Source organism: Copidosoma floridanum, unplaced genomic scaffold (assembly GCF_036245765.1).
Source record: "Copidosoma floridanum isolate Cflo_tuat_1 unplaced genomic scaffold, Cflo_Japanese_pri ptg000030l, whole genome shotgun sequence".
In the NCBI taxonomy this organism is placed as follows: Eukaryota; Metazoa; Arthropoda; class Insecta; order Hymenoptera; family Encyrtidae; genus Copidosoma; species Copidosoma floridanum.
The window spans coordinates 38927713-38952872 of record NW_028321907.1 but is presented as its reverse complement, the minus strand read 5'-3'; the positions used below and the strand labels follow the sequence as shown (position 1 = coordinate 38952872).

Here is a 25160-nt window from a genome sequence, read left to right as displayed (position 1 = left end):
GTTAAAAACGTCGTGTTTGACGACCGCGCGGGCCGTCCACCGCGGCGCTAAGACAGTTGACGTGATTCTCCCCATATATCCTCACAAGTTGAGTATCTGATTGCAAAATTTTGATATCCAAGCTAACAAGCGGCGAATTTGGTGACCGTAAAGTTCAGTGCCACCTAGCACCTGTTTATGTTTTAAGCTCTCTACGAAAAAAATCATGAAAGTAGAATTTATTATAAGACTGAAAAAAAAAAAAATTCGTGTCTCACTTTGCACAAAATATTATTTAAAATTAAAAATTAAAAAAAAGGGTTACATTACCTCAAATGTTTTTGAAAATATTTAACGATTCTACGTCAAAAAATCTACAAAATGTGGCCCCTTCATGATACCTTTTTTCTTCATTTCTTAGCAAAATAATTGGAGAGAATTGGATCAAAGAAAATATTTTAAATTTGTGATTGGAACTGATGGCTTTGTTGTCAATAAAGAAACTGGAAAAATTAAATTAACGTGTCCTCACAAAGGACTTTCAACTCTCATAGGTTTGACCTAAACTATATTTTGACTATTGCAGTTGACGTGGAATATCCAAATATGTATAAATATATTCAGAGATTGTTTGAAGTGCTTTGACATCGACGACAGCTTTAGAGCGTCCCTGTATATGTACATATGTATATGAAACGATATTTCTAAGTTGAGATAGTTTCTGCTTTTCTGCCTTTCATTTACTCTTTTGTAAACGATTATGATATTGTAGCCTTGTATCAGAATAGAAATATTAATTTAAAAGACTATCAATATCCATCGAATTTGATGAATTTCTTTATTTCTGTAGTATTTTCATCATTGATATAATTAATATAAAGCAATTTTTATTTTGTGTTGCTTGATTAATTTATGTACATATTCGTTGTGGCTGCGCTCAATACATCGTCTCACCCGTATGTACAATAAAAGAGAATCTCACAATTTCTACCTAAAAAAATCACGATTTCAGGTTTACAACTGTCATTTTTTACATGTGTGTGTAGGACTGTTTTTATACTCTGCTATAGTATGTTCTGATTTTCCCTGCACTGCATAATTACTCGGGCTATTGTGGTAGATTTCCACCACCATTACTTTTTCCTGTTTTGTTATCTGTGGCCCCACGCTCTCACATTCTTCCGTGCCAGACACGCATCCCTTTGTCTCTTTCTTTCTTGTTCATGTTAAGGACCACGCCAAACATTCTGCGAGTTTAAAGCCACGGTTGCATCTCTTCTGTTGTTAGGTATGTATAAGCCGTTTTTCCACTGCGGTGAGCCCCTATCCTGTGACGGCCCGTAACCTTATAAAATTTTTTATTAAGGTCATCTCTGCTATCTTGATTTTAACAGTCGTTTCCATAATCCTTATATTTTTTCCTGCTGCAATAATTGTACGAGTTACTCTTACCGTGGTTACCATAAGAGTTATTACTTTTAGGGTTGTAATTATTTTTCCTGTCGTTATAATTGTTATTCTTGTAACAAGGCTTCAGTGGTCTATTTTTGTAACTCCTGTAGTAACTATAGTAATTATTGTTATTCAAATTATCATTCTTGCCCCTATCATTATAAACATTCTCACCGGTTAGTTATGCCCCTCGTTTTGCTGTCTTTTCTCTTTTGCTCTATTTTGCTTGCATAAGTGGCAGTCTCTTGCGTAGTGTCCCGGTCTCTGACAATAATTTTAATTTTTCTTTTGTTCTTTTTTGTTGTCTCGAAGCCTATTTTTTCGTAAATCATCGCTAGTAGTTTTCGGCATTCCTCAACGATCGACCGTCGCAGTATATACAGCTCTTTTTGTTTTCTGCTACTGTCCCTCGTGCCCCACTAGAAGTATCTGTCGTGTTTTCTTCTTTTCTTGACAGGTTTACTAGTGGTCCCCACTCAGTTCTTATATTATTGTATGTAGGCTGTATACTTTTTCTAAATGGTGTTGCGTGCTATAAACTAAGGTTGCTTTCGATTTTTAGTGCTTTTATTACTGCTTTACAGAGTATTCTTACGTTTAAAATTATAATTTAGAACTTGAATGTTGAGTGCAGGCCATACGTGAAGCGTTTAACTGCCTCTGCTTTCACACTTTCTTTTAGAACTAGTTTTTTAATTGGCAATAGGCTTGGGTTTAAATCGTGCATTTTTGGCCTATTGTTAAGATGTAACGCCCTGCTGCCATAGTTATCTATTATTTCCTGATTTTGTTGTTAAATTAGTTGTGCTATTAACGTATTTGTGTTATTTATACTGCCATATATCTTTAAAAGTTGCCGAAGTAATTCTTGAGCTGTTTTAAATCAAGCTAGTCTGGGTGTGAAGTGCTAAGCTGCTTTTTCTTTTAGTCTTCTTGCGATGGTGCAAGGACAAAATAACAGATGTTTAAAGAAATTACTTCAATCTTATCTATGCCTTCTAAGTATCTCTCCTCCTACATTGTCTCATAAGTAAGGGGTAAAATTTATTTAATTAACTTATGTACTTCTGTGCTACTTTATGTGCACACCAGCAAGAATAATATGTCAAAGACCATTTCTCTTTAGTGCTCGCTGTTTGTCTACCTTAATTATATGATGTCTTGAAAGAAAATTTTTCCAAGTGCAAAAAAAGTGCTGGCTATGGTGATGAGATAACGAAAAAGATTTTTAATAATGCCAATGTGTAGAATCCTTACCTCCGCAATAATGAATAATATTTGAAAAAACGATATTACCTTAACATAAATTATAAATACGTATATGATGAGTAAAGAAGATTATTCAAAAATTCTTTTCACATATTTAACTATGATAATAAGAGATAGAGGATTTTTATTGAAAGTATGAGTTTGTGGAAACCAAACCTCTACAATAATAGGGAATCTCTTTAAAAAACCGTATCACTTAAGGTTTTTATTTAATCATCTCGATACGAAAACTGGATAGTGGAAAATTTTTTTTTTTAAGTGCTAGTTATGATGATAAGAAATAGTAAATGATTATCAAGAATTTTAATGCATGGGAATCTAACCTCCATAATAAAGAGAGTATTACCTGAAATTGAATTTTTAATATTTCATTAGGAGAACTGAATAATTCAAAAATTTTTTCTACACAAGTTAGCAACGATAAGAAAAAATGGAAGATGGTAAAAAAAATGTCAATATACGGAAATCTAACCTCCATAAAACAAGTGGTCTCAAAAAAACTAGATAACTCAAAGTTTTATTTTAAACATCTTGATAGATGAACTCGATGATGAAGAAAACTTTTCAAAACTGTCAGCTATATTGATAAGAAAAAGTGGATGATCGTCAAAAATGTCAATATAGGGAGACCTAACCTCTAAAATAGAGAGGGATTTAAAAAAATATGTTATTTAAAATTGAGTTTTGAATAACTCGATAAGAGAGCAAGACAACTAATAATTTAGTCTTTAAATGTTATTTACACTAAAGAGTAATAATAAAAGATGGTTTTTAAGAATTTTAAAATTTAAAAACCTTCTCCTCCACAATAATAAAGAATATAAGCAAAACGGTTTTTGTGAATATGAACTATATATACACATGCATTTATAAGAAAACTAGATAATTCAAAAACTCTTCTAATACATGTTAGCTTTGACAATGAGAAATAAAAGAGGATAGTCAGAAGTTCAATGTGTAAAAACCTAACCTTAAAATAAAAAAAGGATCTTGAAAAAATGGTATAACTTAAACTTTTTTGTAGGAACCTCGATAAAAAAACTGAATAATATTAATTTATTTAACAAAGTGTTAGCTATAATAATAAGAAATAGAAGATAATTATTAAGATCATCGATATATCTTTTCAGAAGTGTTAGCAATACTGATGAAAAATAGAAGATAATTATTAAAATTGTAAATGTGTAAGAACCTAACCCTTAAAACAGGAAGGGATCTTGAAATAACTATCTTACGTGAAGTTCGATTTTAATTATGTTGACAGAAGAACTAGATAATTAAAAAACTTTTTCTTACTGAAGCTTTGATAATGAAAAATAAGCAATGATTGTCAGAAATCAAACTTTCACAGTAATAAGAGGTTAAAAATATGGTATAACTTAAAGTAATTTTATACATTTTTTTATGAAAAAGCAGAGTAGTGAAAAAATTATTTCTGGAAGTGCTAGCTATGATGATAATAAATAGAGTATTATTCTCAAGAATGTTTGTATGAGGACACTTAACTACCACAATAATAAGGACAAAAAATGGTAGTACGTGAATATGATAATTACATATACCAATACGAGAACTAGATTATTAAAACCCTCTTTCCATACTTTTAAGATATAATAACAAGACATACAGTATAATCATGAATAATGTAAAAGTGTGGATAATATCATGAAAAATGACCTAAAGTTGAATTTTAAATATCTTAATAAGAGAACCAAATAATTTACAAATGTTGTCAATTAGTTTCAGCTACAATAATGAAAAACAGACGATCATTTTTAAGAATGTTGATACTTTAAAGTTTAACCTTGAAAAAAAGGGTTTCAAAGTAAAGGTATAACTTGAAGTTTCATGCAGGCAATAAATATTTAAGCCATCTTCTTCTGCGGTCAAAAGATTAAAAGTTTATCGTAGTTATTAAAGTATTAAAAGATTTGCTAACACTACTAAGTTAAGATTTTGATGTACAAATGTTCTAAACAATTTTTTTATTATCTTTAACTTAGCATCCAGTAATAATGTTAAGTTACTTTGTTTCGATTTCGTGATTTTTAAAATATAATTTAAAGAAACACCGGTTTTGGTGATTCCTTATCATTTTTAAATTTAGGTTTTTTAGATAGTAACATATTTAATAATTATCTTTAATTTCTTATCACTTAACACTTGTTGTTAAATAACTATAACTGTCATTCAATCTTACTTTCCATTTAGAACTGAAGTTTGTTGAATGTAGCCTGACCTTCCTTTACAGGCTGTGGGACCAGCAGACAGTCTAACTATTGATTGGTCTAGTATTTAAGAAAGATATAAGAGGGAAAATGAAAGAGACACTGTATGTGTGTGTGAGTGTTGGAAAATAGGAGTTCGATTTACCTTATTTCCTTTTTGGGTAAATTATGCGCCTCTTTTATAAATTAACTTCTATTTTCATACATATATTTTTATTCAAATTTCACTACGAATACTGTTTGATCACGTAAAATAAACTGGTTATCGGCACCTCTGACAAAAAACTGAAAAAAAAAATTTGTCCCCACTCGATGATTGGTAGAAAGCTACTAATTAAAACGATGCGCGAAGAAATGCACCTTGCTCCAGCTTTAGTTTAAACTCCTTTGTGTTACATGCTATGGGGCCGGTACTTGCTGACTTCATGCGCTTAGGCTTAGTGGCTCACTTAGGTTGTCACTTGACATTTTTGAGAGCTATGACGTACACAGTCAGCTATGTTAAGTAACGACTTTCTTTCTTCATTATCATTTGTAGGAGTTTCCACTGTTGTACTTGGGTTCCGACGTAAATTGGCGCTTATTAATTTTTTTTTTTTTACCGATGATTGATTTGCCCCTTCTACTTCGATAATTGGTGCTGCATTTAGGGTTGCTGCCGCAACTGCTGCATCACGTAGTTTGTAGTATTCAGCATTATACCTGATGTACGGTGCGATGCATGGCTGTTCTTTCAAAGATAGCATAGGATCTAACTTATTTCGGAATATCTTCATTTGTTGTTTATCGATCGGCCCCTTAATCATTACATCCGACCAACATCTATTCTCCGATATATTATGAATCCTGAACAGTTTTTTATTTATTAGGAACATGGATATTGTTGATGCTGCTGATTTCTCACGTTGTCCAGTGAGTGGGGTAGTGAATAAAATAGCTTATGTAGTGTTGGTGCTACCCTTAAACTGTTAATTTCTGCCTCCGGTGGAGAACGAAACGCTACCTCATAACTTGAATAACCCATAGCACAGGATTTCTGTTCTATGGACTGTACTATTCCGAAATTCTTAAGTATTTCTTTTAGCATAAGTCCACTATAATTTCCCGGCAATGGTAAGTTAAGTTGGGTTCCGTCAGCCATTACTTCGATGTTTTTAGGGTTTTGTTTGTCCTTGGTGAGTGTAATTCTGTTAGTGTAATTGACAACCAGTTTATGTGCTTAATTAGGTAAGTGTATATGTATGTGTTTAATATGTAAGATCGTGCCATTAAAGTTTATTTTGTACATGCATGTAAGTGAATAAAAATCGTGCTTGGGTTGGTGCATAAGAATACATAGTTTTTTTTCCTTTATGTGAAAAATTTGGAATCATATCCACTACATAACTTTATGTATTACTTAAGCTCTCATCATTAATTTAAATATTTAAAGTAATTTGAACAATACTAATACGTTAAAACATTATAAATCTAGATATGTATTTGTAAATTTTTTTTTTTTTCAAATATATATTTCTAATAATTGTACTAAATATAAATTCATTTATCGATTTTATAAAGCCTAATTGAATTTCAAAACTAAGCGATGCATTCTCTTAACGTAGGATGTAGCTTGTTGACTATTAAGGTTCTATCTTTGGGTTCATTTTTCCCTATTGATGATGATTCTCTCTTATATCGATGATTTTGGTAAAGATTTGTCTTGTTTCTGAATTTTGTGTACATCGTTGTCATCTGTATGTCATGACATGTCTCTGATATGTCATAAACTGAACTTGTTGTTCACATGAAGGGGGAGACAATTTCTTGTTCATTTTGTGTTTTGCACTCCTTTTAATTTCTCCACTCAGGATCCATGTAATTTACACTGACGATCTTCCCCGACGATCTCTATCAGCATAACAATATTTTAGGGTACCAAATTAGGAGAAATGGTTCAAGCAATCTCTTTCCTTTTTGTTTCTTCTATATCCCATGGTAGAAGACACATAAGTCTTTTTGGATCAATGTTTGGTGTATCATTGTCGCTCTTTGGTGATGTTAGTAAAAAAATCTTTACTGTTTGACAAGTAGTGGTTTTCATCTTAAAAGTTGAAAGTGTCTAAACTTCTTTTCCTATATTTAGTGTTTTATCAGGTTTTTTAGTGAATAAATGACTATGGTACATAGTGCTTATAGTTCGATGTGTATAACTATGTAAATCTAGAAGTATGTGCATTTCCTTGATGTTCCTTTATTCTCTAATTATTTAATAACTTCATGTAAAGAATGGTCTACATTGACTTGAGTTTTCTTTGTTATTTCATAGTCAGGATTCATCGTAAAGCCTGGAAGAAAAATAGTATCAAATTACTATCGATTTATGAGTCGATTTCATACTTTTGGGGTGTATAGCGTAGGATTATCAAACTTCGCGTCTTTATCATGGGTCTAGTTTTGGATGATTTAGGTATTTTTTGTTTCTCTTTAATTTTGACATAAAGTTCAGTGGGTTCGTGTTCTTTTGGACCATATTTTATTGTGAGTCAGGGTTCTGTGTTCAGTGGATTGGTGGTTCATTTCAGAAATTTTGCCGCGACACTACGTTTCATAGTCTTCTTGAAACAACTTCTTGCTTTACTAATGAGTATTGCTATTATAATAACAATAATAATGATAATAATAATAATAGTTTAAATGACGTTAGAGATTAAAATAAAAAAGGAATTTTTTTTTATTTGCAATACACATAATCTTCATATGAAATGTTCATTACAATACACACTACTTTTTAAAACAAAATAACAAACTACAATGAAGTATAAGATTTCCCGCAATACATTTTACTCTGGCATGAAATGCGAATGCTCTATAATGCAAATTAGACAAGAAAAGAGCGGAAAAAAGAGCGAGTTAGCATGCTACCGTTATGACCCTCTAAATGATAAAAATATCATCTGCACAGCCCACCGTTTGTATTATGGCATTAAAATTTTTACATTTTATGTGTGGAAAAAAAGTTACGGTAAATGTCCCAATTATTGCTTACTCGTTCCAATTATACTGTCGGTCGCTTTGTTTTTTTTTTATTTTTGCAGGCCTTAGGTACATTTTCAATGAATTACAAGGTAAATTTGTATCAAAAAAATGATTTTTTGGTAACCCAATAACAATCTACTCAGGTTTGAAAGAATAAACAATAAGAGATAAAAAAAACAATCGGTAATTAAGACATAAGCGGTAATCAGTACATTTACCTTCTATACAAAAATAGTAGGTCTTCAGAAAAATACTTTCTTTTTTTCACTATTTTATTGTTATTTGTTTGGTAACAATTGTTTTTAAACTAGGCAGAAAATGTTTTTCTAGCATATCATTTTTTCATTCTACTGACGGAAAAATGTTTCATACAAAATTCAAAATCTTATCTAAGTATACGGTTTTGTGTATGCTTGCTGCAGTGTTCTTATCTATGTACAGGAATAAGGTTGTTTTTATTTGACATTTACTAATAAAACACTAGTATAAAGCTTATTTAAAACATGTCACTTAGCTACGAAATTGTTCTTAAAATAAAGTCGATCACAATTAAAAACTTAAAAATCCTAAAACCACGAATCCTTAATGTTTAAACTCGTAACCTGCAAACCAACAAATATAACATCCATCAGCATCAAATTCACAACTTGTAGCTTACAAATTCTAAATACTCATTAATAACATACATAAACTCCAAAGATGAGGCCCACACTAATATACCACAAGATTATCTGCAAACTTATAAATCCTAATAAATTTACAACCCCACTCCTATAATTTAAAGTTCACAAACTTACATCTCTCGAATACTGAGCTCATCAATCTCGAACATCAAACTGACAAACTCCTTATTAACAAACTTTAATCTTTATAGAATAATTTAAAAAAAATAATTTTTTGTTTCTTTTCACTAAATTTTCACCCATATGTAATAAAATCACTTTTCTGCTAAGAAACTTGAAAAAAAAATTTTTTATATTTTCTATTTGGTATGTTTACAAAATATAATCGTCGATTGATGTTCATTTTTATACCGTCAAGACTAAGTGACTTATCTCTGATGATATGTGATAACCTCAAAGTCGTTATGGGTTATGGTTTTTTATCAAGAAGGTCAAGAATCAGTTGTTTATGGATTTACAACTAAGTGATTGGGTTTTCTATGTGCATTTTGGTTTAAACTATTGATACACATTTTCTGTGAATAAATTTAATACAATAGTAAATGTGAAAAACAGACTTACAGTTTTTAAATTCTTTGAACATTGTATTACTAAAAAAAAATTTATTTAAAAATTCAAACTTACTCTATATTTTCATATTCATAATTTAACAAGTAATTATGTGATTTTTATTTCAAAATGTAATGGATTTCTGTGCAAACAGTCGAATGAAAAAAATATTTGCATCAATGAATTTTTACAGGTAACATATCCTCTCTGTACTGTTGCCCATACACCACGACTTCCAGAACATTGCATTGAGTACGTCAAAGTTATTATGTGGCCGAAAGAAAATCCATTTGACGGTCCTATTGATGGTGATGATCCTCAACATTTAACCTGGATATACGAAAAATCTCACGAGAGAGCTATAAATTTTGGTATTCATGGTATTTCCTACCGCCTTGTCCAAGGAGTTGTGAAAAATATTATACCAGCTGTAGCATCAACAAACGCAGTTATTGCAGCTGTGTGCAGTACAGAAGCTTTTAAAATAGCAACGAGTTGCAGTGCATCGTTGAACAATTACATGGTTAGTATCATAAAGACTTTCCTAATAAACCATCATAAAGAGAGTGGCATTGGCTCAGTGGTAAGCGTGCTTGTTGCTCATACAACTCTGTTGTAGGGGCCGTGGGTTCGATTCCCGGGGAATAAAGATTTTTTCAAAAACTGTTTTCATCGGGAAAAGTTCCTATGTAACCCTGGCTGTTTCGGGGCGGATTTTTCCATGGAATCTCCCTTCAGAGTGATTCCATGGTTTTTTCCTTGCCTCACAGGTCTTCAGGCTTGAGTGAATGTGGAACAGTGTTAAGGCTATAGGTAGGAATTAGCGGATCCAATGCGCTGGGCAGGGATCGCCGGCCATACTATTAAGGAGTGATCTCTGAAACATGAGGGTTCTTCGGGGATGCTTATTAGCTGCAATCCGATGCTTCAGCAGAGAGCGCTGGCTTAACCAGCGAGGAGCAGATGTCCTGAAATATGGAGTCCTCTCCGGGGAAAGGCTGCACAGTGGCAAGTAGACCCGATGCACCATTAGTGCAGAGAGCGTCAGCTTAACTGGCAAGGTTTTCACTGAGATATTCGCATTGTGCCCATAGATAATGGTATGACATCTGTAAAAAGGGTTGGAAATGGGTGCGGCAATACACCCTCACACATAGGTGGTGAGTTGGTTGCCCCGGCGCACAGTGGGCGAATTCGCACTTTTTTTGTATCAAAATCGTAAATCTCAAGACAGGATAGAGATATCACTACAATTTTTTTTTAACCTTACAGGTAATTGGACTAGGTATACAGATAGGCAATAGCGTAATATTGTTATGAACAATTATGATTTATCATTAACATAAAAAAAATTACTATCAAAAATTAAATTCTTCATAAAATTCCTGTTTTCAATACAATTTTCTCAAAATTTACCACTAGAGGGTTGTTGGGGTCGCTGATCATGATTCTCAGGTGAGTTTTTTGTAAATTTGAAATGGCTGATCCAATATGGCTGGAAAAAATCGGGAATTTCATAAAAATTTGAATTCAATTGTTAAAGTTGTTATTGTTGGGTTTTTGGGGTCTCTGATTACGAACCTGAGGTTAGCTTTTTTGTTAATTCAAAATGGCCAATCCAATATGGCGGACAAAAATCGAGAATATTATAAAAATTTGAATTTAATTGTTGAAGTTGTTATTGTTTGAGTTACTTATACTAAATTCAAGGTAAGACTAGTAATGAAAAAAATAGTTGATTTAATATGGCCGACAAAATTATGCATTTTTCTGATTTAAAATAAATTTATTTTTTTTTATTAATAAACGTATGTAATGAGTTATGTTCACATACTATAATCTTCTATATAGTATATGAATATTGTCTAAGCCAGGGCTTGCGTAACATGAGTTGTATGCACGTAATTCAAAATGTTTTATCTAATATGGTGGACGAAAATGTCTAAATGAAATATCTAAATATGTAATTAATTTGTAACTACAATCAAAGTTTTTTTTTAAATTGCTTATAGCAAATTTGAGGTCTGATCCATGTGTTACCATATATACGATTTAATATGGCCAAAATAATCGTAACATTGTTTGAATTTTAATACAAAATTTCAGGTTAAAGAAATGGAAGAATTACAGTTTGTTCGCTAACTTTTATCCATCTGGATTTAGATAAGAACTCAGGGTCGGATGTTCGATAGCTTTAATTAATACCTGCTTTTCTTTTTTTGGAGGCGAAATCAAATTATCTAAATATATGATGGAACATCAGTAAATTGACTTAATTTACTTTCTTCGGTTACAGATGTAAAATTCCTTTTTAAAATTATATTTTGCATGTCCATGAAAGTCTACTATCTTATCTATCATTATGTATAACACACCAATAATAGCATGAAGAGGAGTTTCAAAAATGATGAGAGCTTCTTAATAATTTTGTCAAATTTTGCTTGAGGCCAATAATAAGGTAATATATTAAGAATCTAATAAACAGAATACATACTTCGCTGTAATCGAGTTAATCATACATTTTTTAACAAGTATTTTAAACGTAAAAACATAGTGAGTTATATATAAATTTAATAACATTCAATAATCTCTTTCAGCTTCACTCTGTGAGTCGGTCATATCATCACTATATCTTTCATCATAACTTTTGTCATCGTCAACTTTCTCACTAAAACAAGAACTAATTAATATGTGATGAATTCAACGATCTTATTGTTTTATTTACCTGTCTGCGAGGAATCTTTTGATATCCAAAGCTGCACCCATTTTTCGATTTTCTCATTCTGTCGTCCATCAATATTTAAGAAATGAATGGATCGCTACAGTAAAGGGCTCGATTAAAAATATCTAATAATTTTGCTTTCTTGGATATTTGTTGTGCGTGTAAGGTCTGGTTCTTACGATACAACCTGTGCCACGACTCGTTCGCGTCTTCGGAATAAAAAAGCATGGGTAGTGGAAATTAGCTTGCAATCGCACAGCCATGCTTTAACAATTTGTGTACAGTAGGATTCATTCTTGCAAACGGATACATTTTGTAGTATAAGTTATATGTTTCGTGTGAAAATTTTTCCAGTTCTTCCAAATTTAAATTTTTACAGCATTTAAAGGCCCATAATATTAGAGCGATATTAATTACTATTTCCGGTAAAATTCCTAGGCATTCTGCAAACATTTCTGGATATTGAAAGCATTGCCTCGCGATATTACCAGTATTCGAAATCCCACGACCTTGCAAAATTTGATTCATGTGAACATAAAATTTTTTATAGATTTTTTCTTTAATGATGATACTTTTTTTTTTCTAAATCGTCTGCAAAATAATGAACACACTTTAAAACTTATGGATTGCAAAATAACATTATCTTAAGAAAGGCGTAATGATTGAAATTTAATTTATATAAATTAACATTATTTTGAAAATTCATTTAAGGATGCTCTTTATTGTATGTATCACCCGAAATTTTTAAGAATTATCTATAGTTTTCATAATAATAATTAGGTAATAAAAAGATATTATAGAACAAAAGCAAGGTTTATTATGAGAAAGTAAAAAAACACTTAATCTATTGTTACGACTCTTTTGACCATATTTTTTGGTCTTGCACCTTAATTGTAAACTTAAAGATAAAATTTGAGCAGTTAAGTAGTCGTTATACCTTTTTTGCTTTTTGGAAAGTCTCTCAGTGACAGGTTCAACTTTAGCCGTTCAGCTAATCTAATTAAATGCTCGAAGGATCGTATTTCGCAGTGAAGTAAGCTCAACCCATATTTTAGTGACGATTCTGTGGGAGTACAATATTCATCTAAGTTCTTAAATCTATAGCTACTGATTAAACACATGGGCAGGATGAAGATGACTTATTGCTGACTATTGAGTTGAGACTATTAAAGCTCTCAGCTTTACCGTCAAACATGGTTTTGAAAACAATACAAGTCATTTTAACTGCTTTCCCATTTGTCAATAGGAACATGTGTTGTTTAAGTGTCTGTATCTCATTCTTCAGTCAACAATATTCCTGAACCGATGTTTCGTCATCTTCTTTTTCGATCGCCAATCTTAATGGTCTGCAAAATCTGTAGCCTTGTGGGGTCGGGTTCCACCAAAAAATCTCTAGATATAAACACCACGAAGTAAAATTGAACTCTATCTTTAATACATATAATTTACATAATAGCTTGCACAAGATTTGAATAAAGTTTTAGTTTGCTCGCTCTTGTATCTCATTTTCGAAACAAGATGAAGAATAGACAATAAAGAGACAATATTCGGACGATAAAAAATGTGTTGAACTAATAAAAAGTGAAGAAAATAATATCAAGATCTTGTTAAACATTATTTTTGTCTAAAAAAATTTTAATTGTAGAAGTGAACTTATAATATTCTGAAATATTGTTAATTTTACTACTGTTTTACATTATTTATGGTTTAACCAGTAATTTTATCGGAAATAGAATTGTCAATAATGTTATAATTTATGGTTTCGTATATGAAAACATTATATTCTTCTAAATTAATACAGTTTCAAAGCTCAGAAATACCTGAATTAATTGTACATTTCAGCTGTATAATAAGACAGCTGCTTACAAAAAGAGAATACTTAGCTTGTAAGTTCTCACTGGTTTTATTTTCAAATCTTTGATGACTGTTGTTGTAACCAGAGGAGCTATCAAAAGCCAGAGTTACATGAAGCTCCAAGTTCTTCAAAGCATCTTTTGACCAATCCAAAGCCACGGAGTTTCATAAACGCTCTCCAGTTTTATTCAATATGCTCTGCAACGGTGTACATATTTCTACTTCAGAAATACTGCATTCATTAGGTTTGCATGCTTTCATAGCAATGCTTAATTTATCGTAACTTGGGTAAATTTGGCTGCCATGCTCTTTAACGTCCTTCACTAATGCAAGATATTTTCTTTTGCTGTACTCATGTTCCATGTAAAAAGCCAATGCGGATTCGTTTGAGTGCATGTCGTCTCTTTTTGTATTGGAAAGAATGTTTGATTCATCTTCAGACAAATTATCATTATTATGTTTTTTAGCTTGTTTTAAAGCTAACTCTAACACTGATATGTTATTTTCAGCCGCTGTTGCAATTTCCAATGCACGTTGATGTACAGTCATTCGAGACGCACCCTCGTTGCTTCTCCGTATTAAGTATTAAGGCTTATTTTTAATTTTTTTTGAGGCCGGCCTCCTTTCACATTTGAGCTCATTGTCTGTTGTAATGTTTATTGACAATAAGACTAACTGTAGGCCTATGCGAATACCTAAAATATACGCATTTGTATTCATCTAAGCAAAAATCGTACATGAAATTTTAGAATCTGAAAGCCTAAGTCGATGTTATGTTTCATATCTTTTTACAGTTTAAACTATTACAGAAGCAGAAAGCCTTCCAGTTTAAACCAGCATTAAAAAAAAAAAAAAACAGAAAAACTTACTTGTGAAAGTAAAAACTAGTAGTAATGCATATTTTATTTGTAAAGAGTTTTTAGATTGAATTGAAGACATATTAATAAAATCCGAACTTACCAATATTTAATGCAGAGCTTGATAAATATTGTTTGACTTAGTTTTCGTCCTAATATTATATTATTTATTGTAAGAATATTCTGTTTGCATATGAACACGCAGCGCAAGCTCATCACATAAAATTACATATTTGATGCAAGTAAAATAAGAAACACAAAATGGTACAGTAAAACTTGCTTATTCCTACTCAAAAGTTATCTTACTCTTTTTAGAATAGCAGCAAATTTTTACTAGCACTTACATTCGTTACAAGCATATGCTGATTTCTTAATTCAGCATTTAATAAGATTCTATTAGCGTGGTGGCAGTTTAGGTACGTGGTTGTTAGAAAATAATTTTTTTTTAATTCATTTGCTTTATGCACAGTCATATGAATTTTTTCTCTACGAATTTTTTTATGCACAATTATCCGGGCATACCAATATGCATGATTAAAGTTTATCAAGAAAAAATACTTTTTACTAACAACCATTATCATAAACTGCCACCACGCTATGAGAATCTTATTAAATGCTGAACTATAAATTGAACATATGCTTGTAACGCAAGTAAGTGCTACTATATTAATATTTACTTATTATAATTTGAGAATGTAAGTACATGGCTTTAAGATTCATCCTAACTTAATGTACTTTTGAAATAATGAAAAACTGCTTATAACTGCTTAATTTAAAAATAAATTCTTTCGAGTTGAGAAAAGAACACTCATGAGCGCAATCAAAAAATCTATCTTAAAAAGGTAAGTTATTTCGTATAAAGCCGTTTATTCGTCATGTGATTGGCTGGGGAGCTTACATGACCATATTCAAGAGAAACCGCGAATAAAAAAGTTAATAATATAGCTAAAGTTTTTAGTTAAAGTTTTTACGATATAGTTGAGTCAAAGTTCATTGTAAAAACTTGTACATTAACTTATTCTTGATTAAGTAACAGGAATGAAATGAAAAATATGAATAATCCTTAATGCACCAGTAATGCAATTATATAAGTTACGTATGATGCGTGTTTTTTTTAGCTACATAAATAGCCGGAAAACGTTTCAAATTTATGCCAAATTTAAGGAGAACGCATAAAGCGCCTCTAGAATGTCTAGTGAGTGATAATTTGTATTTATTTATAAAAAATACATGAAATAAATTTTTTATAGGATTTTACCATATCTAAACCTAACTTTTCATCTTAATCCGAATAGATAAAAGTTCGCGAGCGAACTGTAATTCTTCCATTTCTTTAATCTTAAATTTTGTATTAAAATTCAAACAATGTTACGATTGTTTTGGCCATATTAAATCGTATATATGGTAACACATGGATCAGACCTCCAATTCGCTATAAGCAATTAAAAAAAAAACTTTGATTGTAGTTACAATCCAATTATATATTTAGACATTTTATATAGACATTTTCGTCCGCTGTATTGGATTAGACATTTTGAATTTCGTGCATACAACTCATGTTACGCAAGCCCTAGCTTAGACAATACGTATATACCTATATAAAAGATTATAGCATGTGAACATAACTCATTACGTGCGTTTATTAATAAAAAAAATAAATTTATTTTAAAACAGAAAAATTCATATTTTTGTCGGCCATATTGAATCAACTATTTTTTTCATTACTAGTCTTACCTTGAATTTGGTATAAGTAACTCAAACAATAACAACTTCAACAATTAAATTCAAATTTTTATAATTTCTCGATTTTCGTCCGCCATATTGGATCGGCCATTATGAATTTACAAAAAGCTAACCTCAGGTTTGTAATTAGAGACCCCAAGAACCCAACAATAACAACTTTAACAATTAAATTCAAATTTTTATGAAATTCCCGATTTTTTCCAGCCATATTGGATCAGCCATTTCAAATTTACAAAAACTAACCTGAGAATCGTGATCAGCGACCCCAAGAACCCCCTTGTGGTAAATTTCGAGAAAATTGTATTGAAAACAGGAATTTTATAAAGAATTAAATTTTTGATAGTAATTTTTCTAATGTTTATGATAAATTATAATTGTTCATAACAATATTACGCTATTGCCTATCTGTATACCTAGCCCAATGACCTGTAAGGTTAAAAAAAATCAGAGCGATACCTTTATCCTGTCACGAGATTTACAATTTTCATACAAAAAAATGCGAATTCGCACACTGTGCGGCGACTAGGCTAGTAGGCTGTCTCGGTATCCCGGAAAAAAAACATTATTTACAGATATATAATCTGGCTATAAATTTTTAAAAATCTATTTTCACTGTACATTTACCGAATACGTAGACATTTGTAGTAATCGTTTCATGCAGCCAATGTAAAGATGTCCATATTAATTTTGTAAACTATACTATTTAATCAAAGCGTTTCATAGTATTATTTTTATTTTATGGCTTTGTTTCATAGAAAGTTTTTCTATGAATCCTAAATATTTTTTCTTAAGTATTAATTTATATTCTTAATATCTGTACACGTTACTATAATAAGACCTTGAAAATAAAATATATTGACTTTACATCTGTATTAAACTAAGAAGATGAAAAAGCTATAACAGATATTGGTACAGCATTAAAGTATTATTCAGAATGAGAAATAGCACTTTTAATCTATTTTGGTACTACATCAGTCTGATTGTATTCTTTTGTAGTGACAAATAACATACTAGTGGCCCCAGGATTCACTAAGTGGAGCACCGTAGTGTGTTGACACGTAATGTTAAACGTTTTAAGTGAAAAATTTTGCATCTATTCTTGATACTTTTCAGAACAAAAAAGTTTTCTTTGGAATCCTTGCAGTTTCGGTTGAACAATAAGCTGCAAAAAAGTAAAAAAAAAAAAAAATATGAAAGATAATGATGTTAAAAAATATTGTGCGTTTCTTGCGCTATGAAACAGTTATTACTTGTTTAATTGTATCTGTCAAAATTTATAACTGATAAAAAATATGTAATTAAAAATTTTTTGTTTCTTTAATTACAAAACTTTACTACCAAAGCACCAAGTCCTAGAGACTTATTCCAATCTCGATGAATGTACTGCGTCAGTTTCTTGACGCCTACAATTGTATACATTTGAAGTATTCAAGGTATTTCTTCTAATTCGCTTTTTGCAACTTGTGGCATTATTAATAACTTTTGTGAGCCCTTAAACAGCTGTTTTTTGATAAATTTATTGTTGTAATACATTTGTTGGCATTGAAGGTACAGCAGTTTGACGTTAACTGACTATAAAAAGTACCGGTGTCCAGTATTTTGTGTTACATGATTGACGATAAAACGTATCGTTGAGTTTACATAAACAAAAAAGTCGTTGCAATGTCGGTATTAATATAAAAGAAACTTTTGTTTAAATAATGCTTCTTTATTTTTAACTATTTTTTTTTTTTTACTCAAAGTACGATTCCTACAAGTTGTTATACTTATAAAGTGTTGAAGTAAAATTATCAGTATGTCTGGAGTGGCACTCCGTAACTTCTACACCACACCACGCCACAAGCTGACGGTACGTTACTTATGCATTTTAACGCGACGTAAAGTTGTGGTGTAGCGTGGTGTAAAAGTAACGAAATACCACCCTCTTGCTGATGATTTTAATTAAATAAGTGACCCTGACAATGTCATATTGCATCACTCGATCCTTAAAGGATTCTTACTTGATGAGACACAGCATTGATGGATTAAATGTATTTAGATCAGTTATTCTTCAATTAGTTATACAGCTTGAAGAATCGAGAGCGATAACTATGTCAGTGATACATTATTAAAAAATTACTCTAGACGTTGTATTTCTTATAAAAGTTTAGTTTACTTGTAGACGCGAACTAATATTTTCAGCCCACATAATATTTATAAATTATGTCGATATATACACAGTGTTCTAATACATGGATTATGCGTATCGTCTATTACACTTATTAATGATATGTATTTCATCACTATATGATTTTTTGATGTGTCGATAATAATTAAGTAAGTACAACGAGATTAAATGGAGCAGCGGCCTGTACCTAAATACGAGAGTTGTGGTAAATTTGATAGTTCCTCTAAATACTGCTGTAAGCAGAGTCAGATTTTTTTTACTTCAGCTTACAAATTTAAAATTCGTTTGAATAACATTGACCGTCTTAATTAACATTATAGTATTAACATCGCATAAACCGTTCTAGTTACGCATAAACCTTTCTCAAGTGTTATAATGATTACTGAACGTTTCAAACTGCTTGATGCTGCAAAGTCTTATAATACATGTTAAATGTATGTTTAACTATTATTGAAATTATATTGCATGAGATCAGGCTATTGGCTCACTTATTTTTTATCAAGACTAATAATATATATGTTGTGTATATTATGTAAAATTTCTTAACAACGTGAACTAGCTCGTGGGAGAGCCATTGCCTAGTCACTATAAGAAAATTTTAATAACGTAACATTTCTACGAAAAATAATACTTTTCTTGCAACTTAATAACGAAAAAAAATTTTTTCCTCAATATATGTATGATTTGTGAGTAAATATATTATGACAATTTGTTCCCATTGGTAGCGCTTGTTCAGATAACTTCACGAAGCGAATTTCATAACAACACATCACGAATGTTTAAATCTGGTAAGGAGGTGTTTACTATACGTCTCGTGTAATTTATTCTATAAATCACACGAGTTTTACAAAAGTAAATTTACGGTCAATGTTCCCGGTTGCAGCGAATTACGAATCATAACACTGGTAGTCAATTCAAAAATATTAAAACCAAATAACAGAAGACAAAACTATTTAACCCAATAACTCTATAAACTAAGAGTCTTAATCCATTAACCCTGTACTTTTCTTTGTACGTGTTGTTGCTAAATAATAAGAAAAATATATTTAACTGCATATCCTACGTTGTGCTTACTGGACACCTTATTATTCATTAAAGCATTAATTAATACCACAAGCTCCAATCACCAGGTAAACCAGGGCACCTACTGGCCACGTAATCAACTAATAAGAAAATCGTAAATAACTTACGCGCCCATCCCCAGGTAATTTGGGTGGCTGACTGTCCATTTAGTTATAACTATCACTAGTAAAGCATTATTCAACAACGTTAGCGCCAGTAACTTGGGGCGCTGACTGTCTAAAAAATAAGTTAAAATAAAAATAAATAACATAAACGCCAATCACCAGCTAATTTGGGGTAAAGTATTGAGCCCCTATAATAAATTACTAAAATGACAATGCATGATATAAACGCCAATCATCAGACCACCCGGGGTGCTTACTGGATGCTTGATTTATTAGTAAAGCATTATTTAACGATATAAGTGCCAGCCACTAAGTAACATGGAATACCTAATGGCCACCTAATAAAATTAATAAAACAACATAATTATTAATCTCCTAGCAACCCAGGGTGCTGACTGGCTACTCAATAAATTAATGTAAAAAAACAATAAACAACCTGAGAGATAATCACCAGACAACCTGGGACGCTTACAGGTCACTTTAACAATTATAAAACATTATTTAATAATATAAGCGTCAATCATTAGGTAATCAGAGGTAGCACCAATTACCAGGTCACCCAGGTCGATTACTGGCCACTTAGAAAATTAATAGGAAAACAGGGCCAACAATTGGGTAACCTGAGGAGATTGATTATTTAATTAAGGTGGTTCTTTTATGAAATAATTATGAACAGAATGGCATGAAACCTTAAGGAATCATTTATTGAGTTACAATACACTACCCCTCAAAATTTTAGAGTAGGCTGACGAATAGAAACGCAAGAAAATGATAAATGAAAATTAAATTCTAAACATGTGCTCTTATGGCAACTAAACATTTTTTTTACTGAAAGTTGTAGCCTAGTTATTTATTTACTGAACGTAATTAAGTAAAAAACTGACACAATAAAGCTTATGCAGTTCCAAACATACTGCTATCTCGAAATATATGTGGTCACGGACTTACTAAAAAAATATTAAAAGAAACACAGGCATACATTTTCGTTTCCTATGTTGAAAGCATAGGTAAACATCCACTGCTGGTATTTTGAAGTTAAGCGCGAATTTTAGAGAATCATTCCTACGAACTTTTATATCGTATATTATGATCTAAAATTTTGAATCAGTACTTAATTTTCTTCAATAAACACTATTAACAAATAATCGTTTAAAATTTAAGTAGCATCAATAAATATTAACTTGACAGTCGCATCTTTGACTCGGGAGTCATGAAAGAACCACCTTAAGCATTGCCTGTCGATTTGCGCTTAAAACATACATTATCTTTTTATTCACTTATTAACTTGACAGTAAATGCCCTCAATTACCGGGTGACTTGCACTTGTGTTATTCATACATTGCTTTATCAATTTATAAAAAAGTCTGTAAGCACCCTAATTTATTCCAATAAAATCACGGACAAACTAAACTTATTCTACCTTCTATTGAAAAAGGCTGTGGAGGGGCTGAGGGGGTGGGCAAAAAATAATGAGGGTGGCTGTGGAGGAAGGCTAAGGTATATGGGTTACCTAATAATTGGCTCTTATGTTATCATTTGTTTTTTTTATTAATTTTATTGGTATGTGGCCATTAGCACCTCGGGTTGCTTAATGATTGGCTCTTATGTTATTTATTGCTTTTTGTATTTACTTATTAAGTAGCCATTATAAGCCCCGAGTTACTTGGTAATTGGTGTCAAGGTTATTTATTGTTATTTAATTATTTATTAAGTGGCCAGTTAGAGCCCCGCTTTACCTGATGATTAAAGCTTCTGATGTTAAACAACTCCTTAATGAGTAATAAAGTGACTAGTACGCACACCTTATGATATGTGGTTAAATATGCCTCTGTTCTTATTTATCAACAGAATAGAATATTACTGGGTTAAATTTCTTAGTTTATAAGGTCATAGCGTTATTTTATTTTCGTTTAAGTTATTGGATTACAATATTTTTGGTGTCCTGCCGGTATCATGACTCGCAATTCACTGCAATCGGGAATTTACTGTTATGGAATCACAATGAAAAATACACTGATATGCTCGTACAACTTACTGAAAATTTATAGTTGTTTTAAAAAAGTATAAAATATATTGTATACTTTTATTACAATGTTCTTTTTATGTACATCTGCCAGTCAAATAAAGTCCTAATTCTTACATCTATAAGTCTTAAGTCTTAATTATTACATCTATACGGAGATCAGAAAGCCCTTCTGTTCCGTTAGAACTTAGCGATAAATAGAGAAGAGCGAGAATAAAACTTGGGGCAATGTGTATGTATGTGAGCAAGCAAAGAGAGAAATGGAGTAGTGGTGCGGAAAAGGGGAGGTGGCGACCGTTCGCGCGCGCGGGTGTGTGGAGACGCAGTCTGAGCGGTAAGTTAAAAGAGAGTGTGTGATTCGGCCCACTAGCATCACACGGTTGAGCTCAACTAAGTTTCGACGGCCACTGGATCAGCGTGTAGGAAGTTACGCCGTGTCTGGGTTCTGAGCTCGACAGTGATGAAATGCCGAATAAGCTCCGTTTCGAGAGTCCGTGGACTTATCATTCTTGAGCATATCTAATTGTGCGAGTTCATGAGGCGATTCGTCGAGGTTTAAAGGCGTGTTGAGCGAAAAGGTATGTGTTAATAGGTGGTTTGCCAATATTGTTTTCTCGTTAACCGGGTTGCATGTGACGAGTCGTTAAAGCGTTGTAGTATGGTCCTGGCGAGATTGAGTTGGTGAGACAATCCGACAACAAAATCTCTCGTCCCGAAGAAAGGGATATGAAAATATGAATAGTTCTTGTACCTACACGAATCATTGGATTCGTCGATGCGTGTCAAACAATTGTACGACGCGAGTTATCAGACGGTAGTTTACTTGCTACGCAATCAGCACGAGACAACTTCCACGTGTTACGCGGCACGAGCTCTAAACCATGTATTTTCGTAGGCTTCTCAACGATACTTAAACAACGATCAGCTATTCGAAATTTGCGCAGAACACCACGTGATCTGCCGGTTGTGCCCGTATCAGGCATAAGTCATTATAGCCTTTCGCAGCGGCTTGAGACCGTCCAAGTCACAATTCAAGTTCTTGTAACGTAAGTGTTAGTTTTATTGTATTGCTATACGAAGGAAAGTACAGAAGCGTCTCCTTTCAAGTCAAATTTATCTCTAATGTCCTAATTTTTCGTTTAATTGTAAGCATTTGTAATTGAGCTGATTTTCATTTTATAAAAGTAAAGTGTTTATTCGCAATAACATGCCGTCTTGTTCAGTCATGTATCATTGTTATGTAAAATCGAATAAATTCACTTATATATAAATATTCCATTGTTCTCAGTTTTCTTTCATGTAAGTCGTTGTAATCCTGCCGATGACAGCTGGAAGGATTTAATAAGGTAACGCATTTACCGACTCACATTGATTTTTGTTTTAATACTCTAGATCTCTTGGTCACGTGGGACGTCTGGAATTCGACGAAACACCTTCTCCAATGTTTCCTATAATATATGCGCATTGGGCCAAATGGCTAGAGTCAAATTTTTTTTTTGTCGCCTAAGTACTTTTTTGCATTTCTACATACCCTCTTTTCGGCAACGACGCGATACCTATCGTAAATCCACCAAGTGTAATAAGTTTCTTTTTATGACCCGTCGTAAATATCGCAAATGACAAATATAAGAATTTACGACGTTGCATAGATGACACACCCATCCATATTAACGGAGCCAAACCAATTAAAATAAAAGTAAACGTGAACGCACCAATTTGGTTTGTTTTGCCATCGATGCGATGCTGTTTTCCAATAGGTGAACTATCGATGCGACATCGAAATCATGTCGATGTAACTATTGACATCATATCGATAACCTACCGGTATTCTATCGGTGGGATACCCATAATGCTATCGGGATGCGACATAGAGATATAAGAATAGAGAGCGCTAAACCCACATAACCCTTTCCGGTGATGTTTTCATTGGTGCGAGAGAGAACGCTGTAAAGTAACCGCAGGGTCCCTATGGTAATTATGCAGCGGTGTTTTTCACACCGTGAGGTGGAATGGATCATCGGTAACTTATCAGTATACATCATTGGTTAACAGATTAATTGATTCCCGATCATATCAGCATTATTTTAACACAATCAGTGTTTGATGTGCAAGTGATATATACATATGAGAGCGTACGACCTTGCCGTTTACCATAAGGTTAAAGAAATGATGTTTGATTATGTTGATTAAACAATTAAGTACGATGATAAGTGTTGAAAAAAAAATGTATAAATCTATCTGTAATAAAATCTTCTTACTGCTTAACACGCATCAAACAAATCGTCATATAAAGTATGTTATAAGGACTAATTACTTTCAGAAAGAAGGAAGACTACAATAAAGGTTATTGTCAATTTATATTTTCAATTAATTTCGTGATGAAACAATTATAGAGTGCCTTGGTTGAAATTACCACAATGAAACGAAAAAATTCAATATTTTAACTGTGCATCAACATTGTATGAATTTACCTACACGCTTCAAAGAAAACAAAATCTTAAAACTTGTCTTGTTGGTCCAGGGATAAGTGCAAAAGCCAAGTTAACAAACTGTCTGGTTTTGTTTTCAAAAAGTTCAATTCTAAAGAAGCTGCTGAAGAATTTATCAGACATGGTGGTGCATCTTTATTGTATCCCAAAACTTTAACGTCAAGAGACAACAAATCTTTTTACAATCTTTTACATTAAATAAATGTTTGCAAAAGTCGTGCATTGCTTGCTAGTAATTAAACTATAAGGTTAATTCCCACTTCAAGTGACTCTGGTAATCCATCCGAAAATGGGAATCAAAAATAAATTTTAGATAAAAAAGCCTTCTTATATTACATGCATACTTTAAAATGAAAATGCAAAAGTAAAAATTTGAGTTAATTTTTCTTAAAACAGTTAATAATGAGTATTTTTTTCGATTGGACTATTATTACTAACCATACGTAAGACTTGACAAAAAAGTATCTTCACAATTAATTGTTTTTCCAGCTATTTACTTCTACATATCAAAACCATTAGTCAAAAATTATTTATAACTTCAGTTACAACTTCGCTTTATTAGCAATGTATACCAAGCAGTAATTAGTAGACCATCCAATTATATAATACAAGCTGTCAGAATTGCTGCTCAGCAAGCGCAAAGAGTTGGGATTAAAAAATTGTCAATCAATATAGACTCTCTATTTTTAATATCTTTTATGAGTAAAAAGATTTCTTAATTCCTTTTTGATTTTACAAAGTCATTATCAATTGAACAACGTTTTCTTATAGAATCACGTTTAATTAACGATTCACCTAAGTTTATATGATACATGACTTTCAAAAAATAACAAGTTTTAAAAAAATGGCAATAGGTTTTTTTTTTTTGTACATACATTCATTACACCACAATTTTAACAATTTGTAGATATTTTCCAAGTAACAGTTAATGTTAAATTGA

The 25160-nt window shown here is 31.9% G+C and overlaps 1 protein-coding gene across 2 annotated transcripts in view; it reads left to right on the top strand.

Annotated features, from left to right (window-relative positions):
- Window positions 1-25160, top strand: part of Uba3 (Ubiquitin-like activating enzyme 3) — a 190612-nt gene that overhangs the window by 98061 nt on the left and 67391 nt on the right. For both annotated transcript variants that reach the window (XM_089596188.1, XM_089596187.1), the window contains exon 3: window positions 9372-9701. In XM_089596188.1, coding sequence (XP_089452314.1) covers window positions 9372-9701 — 330 coding nt within the window. The remainder of the gene's footprint in view (window positions 1-9371; window positions 9702-25160) is intronic.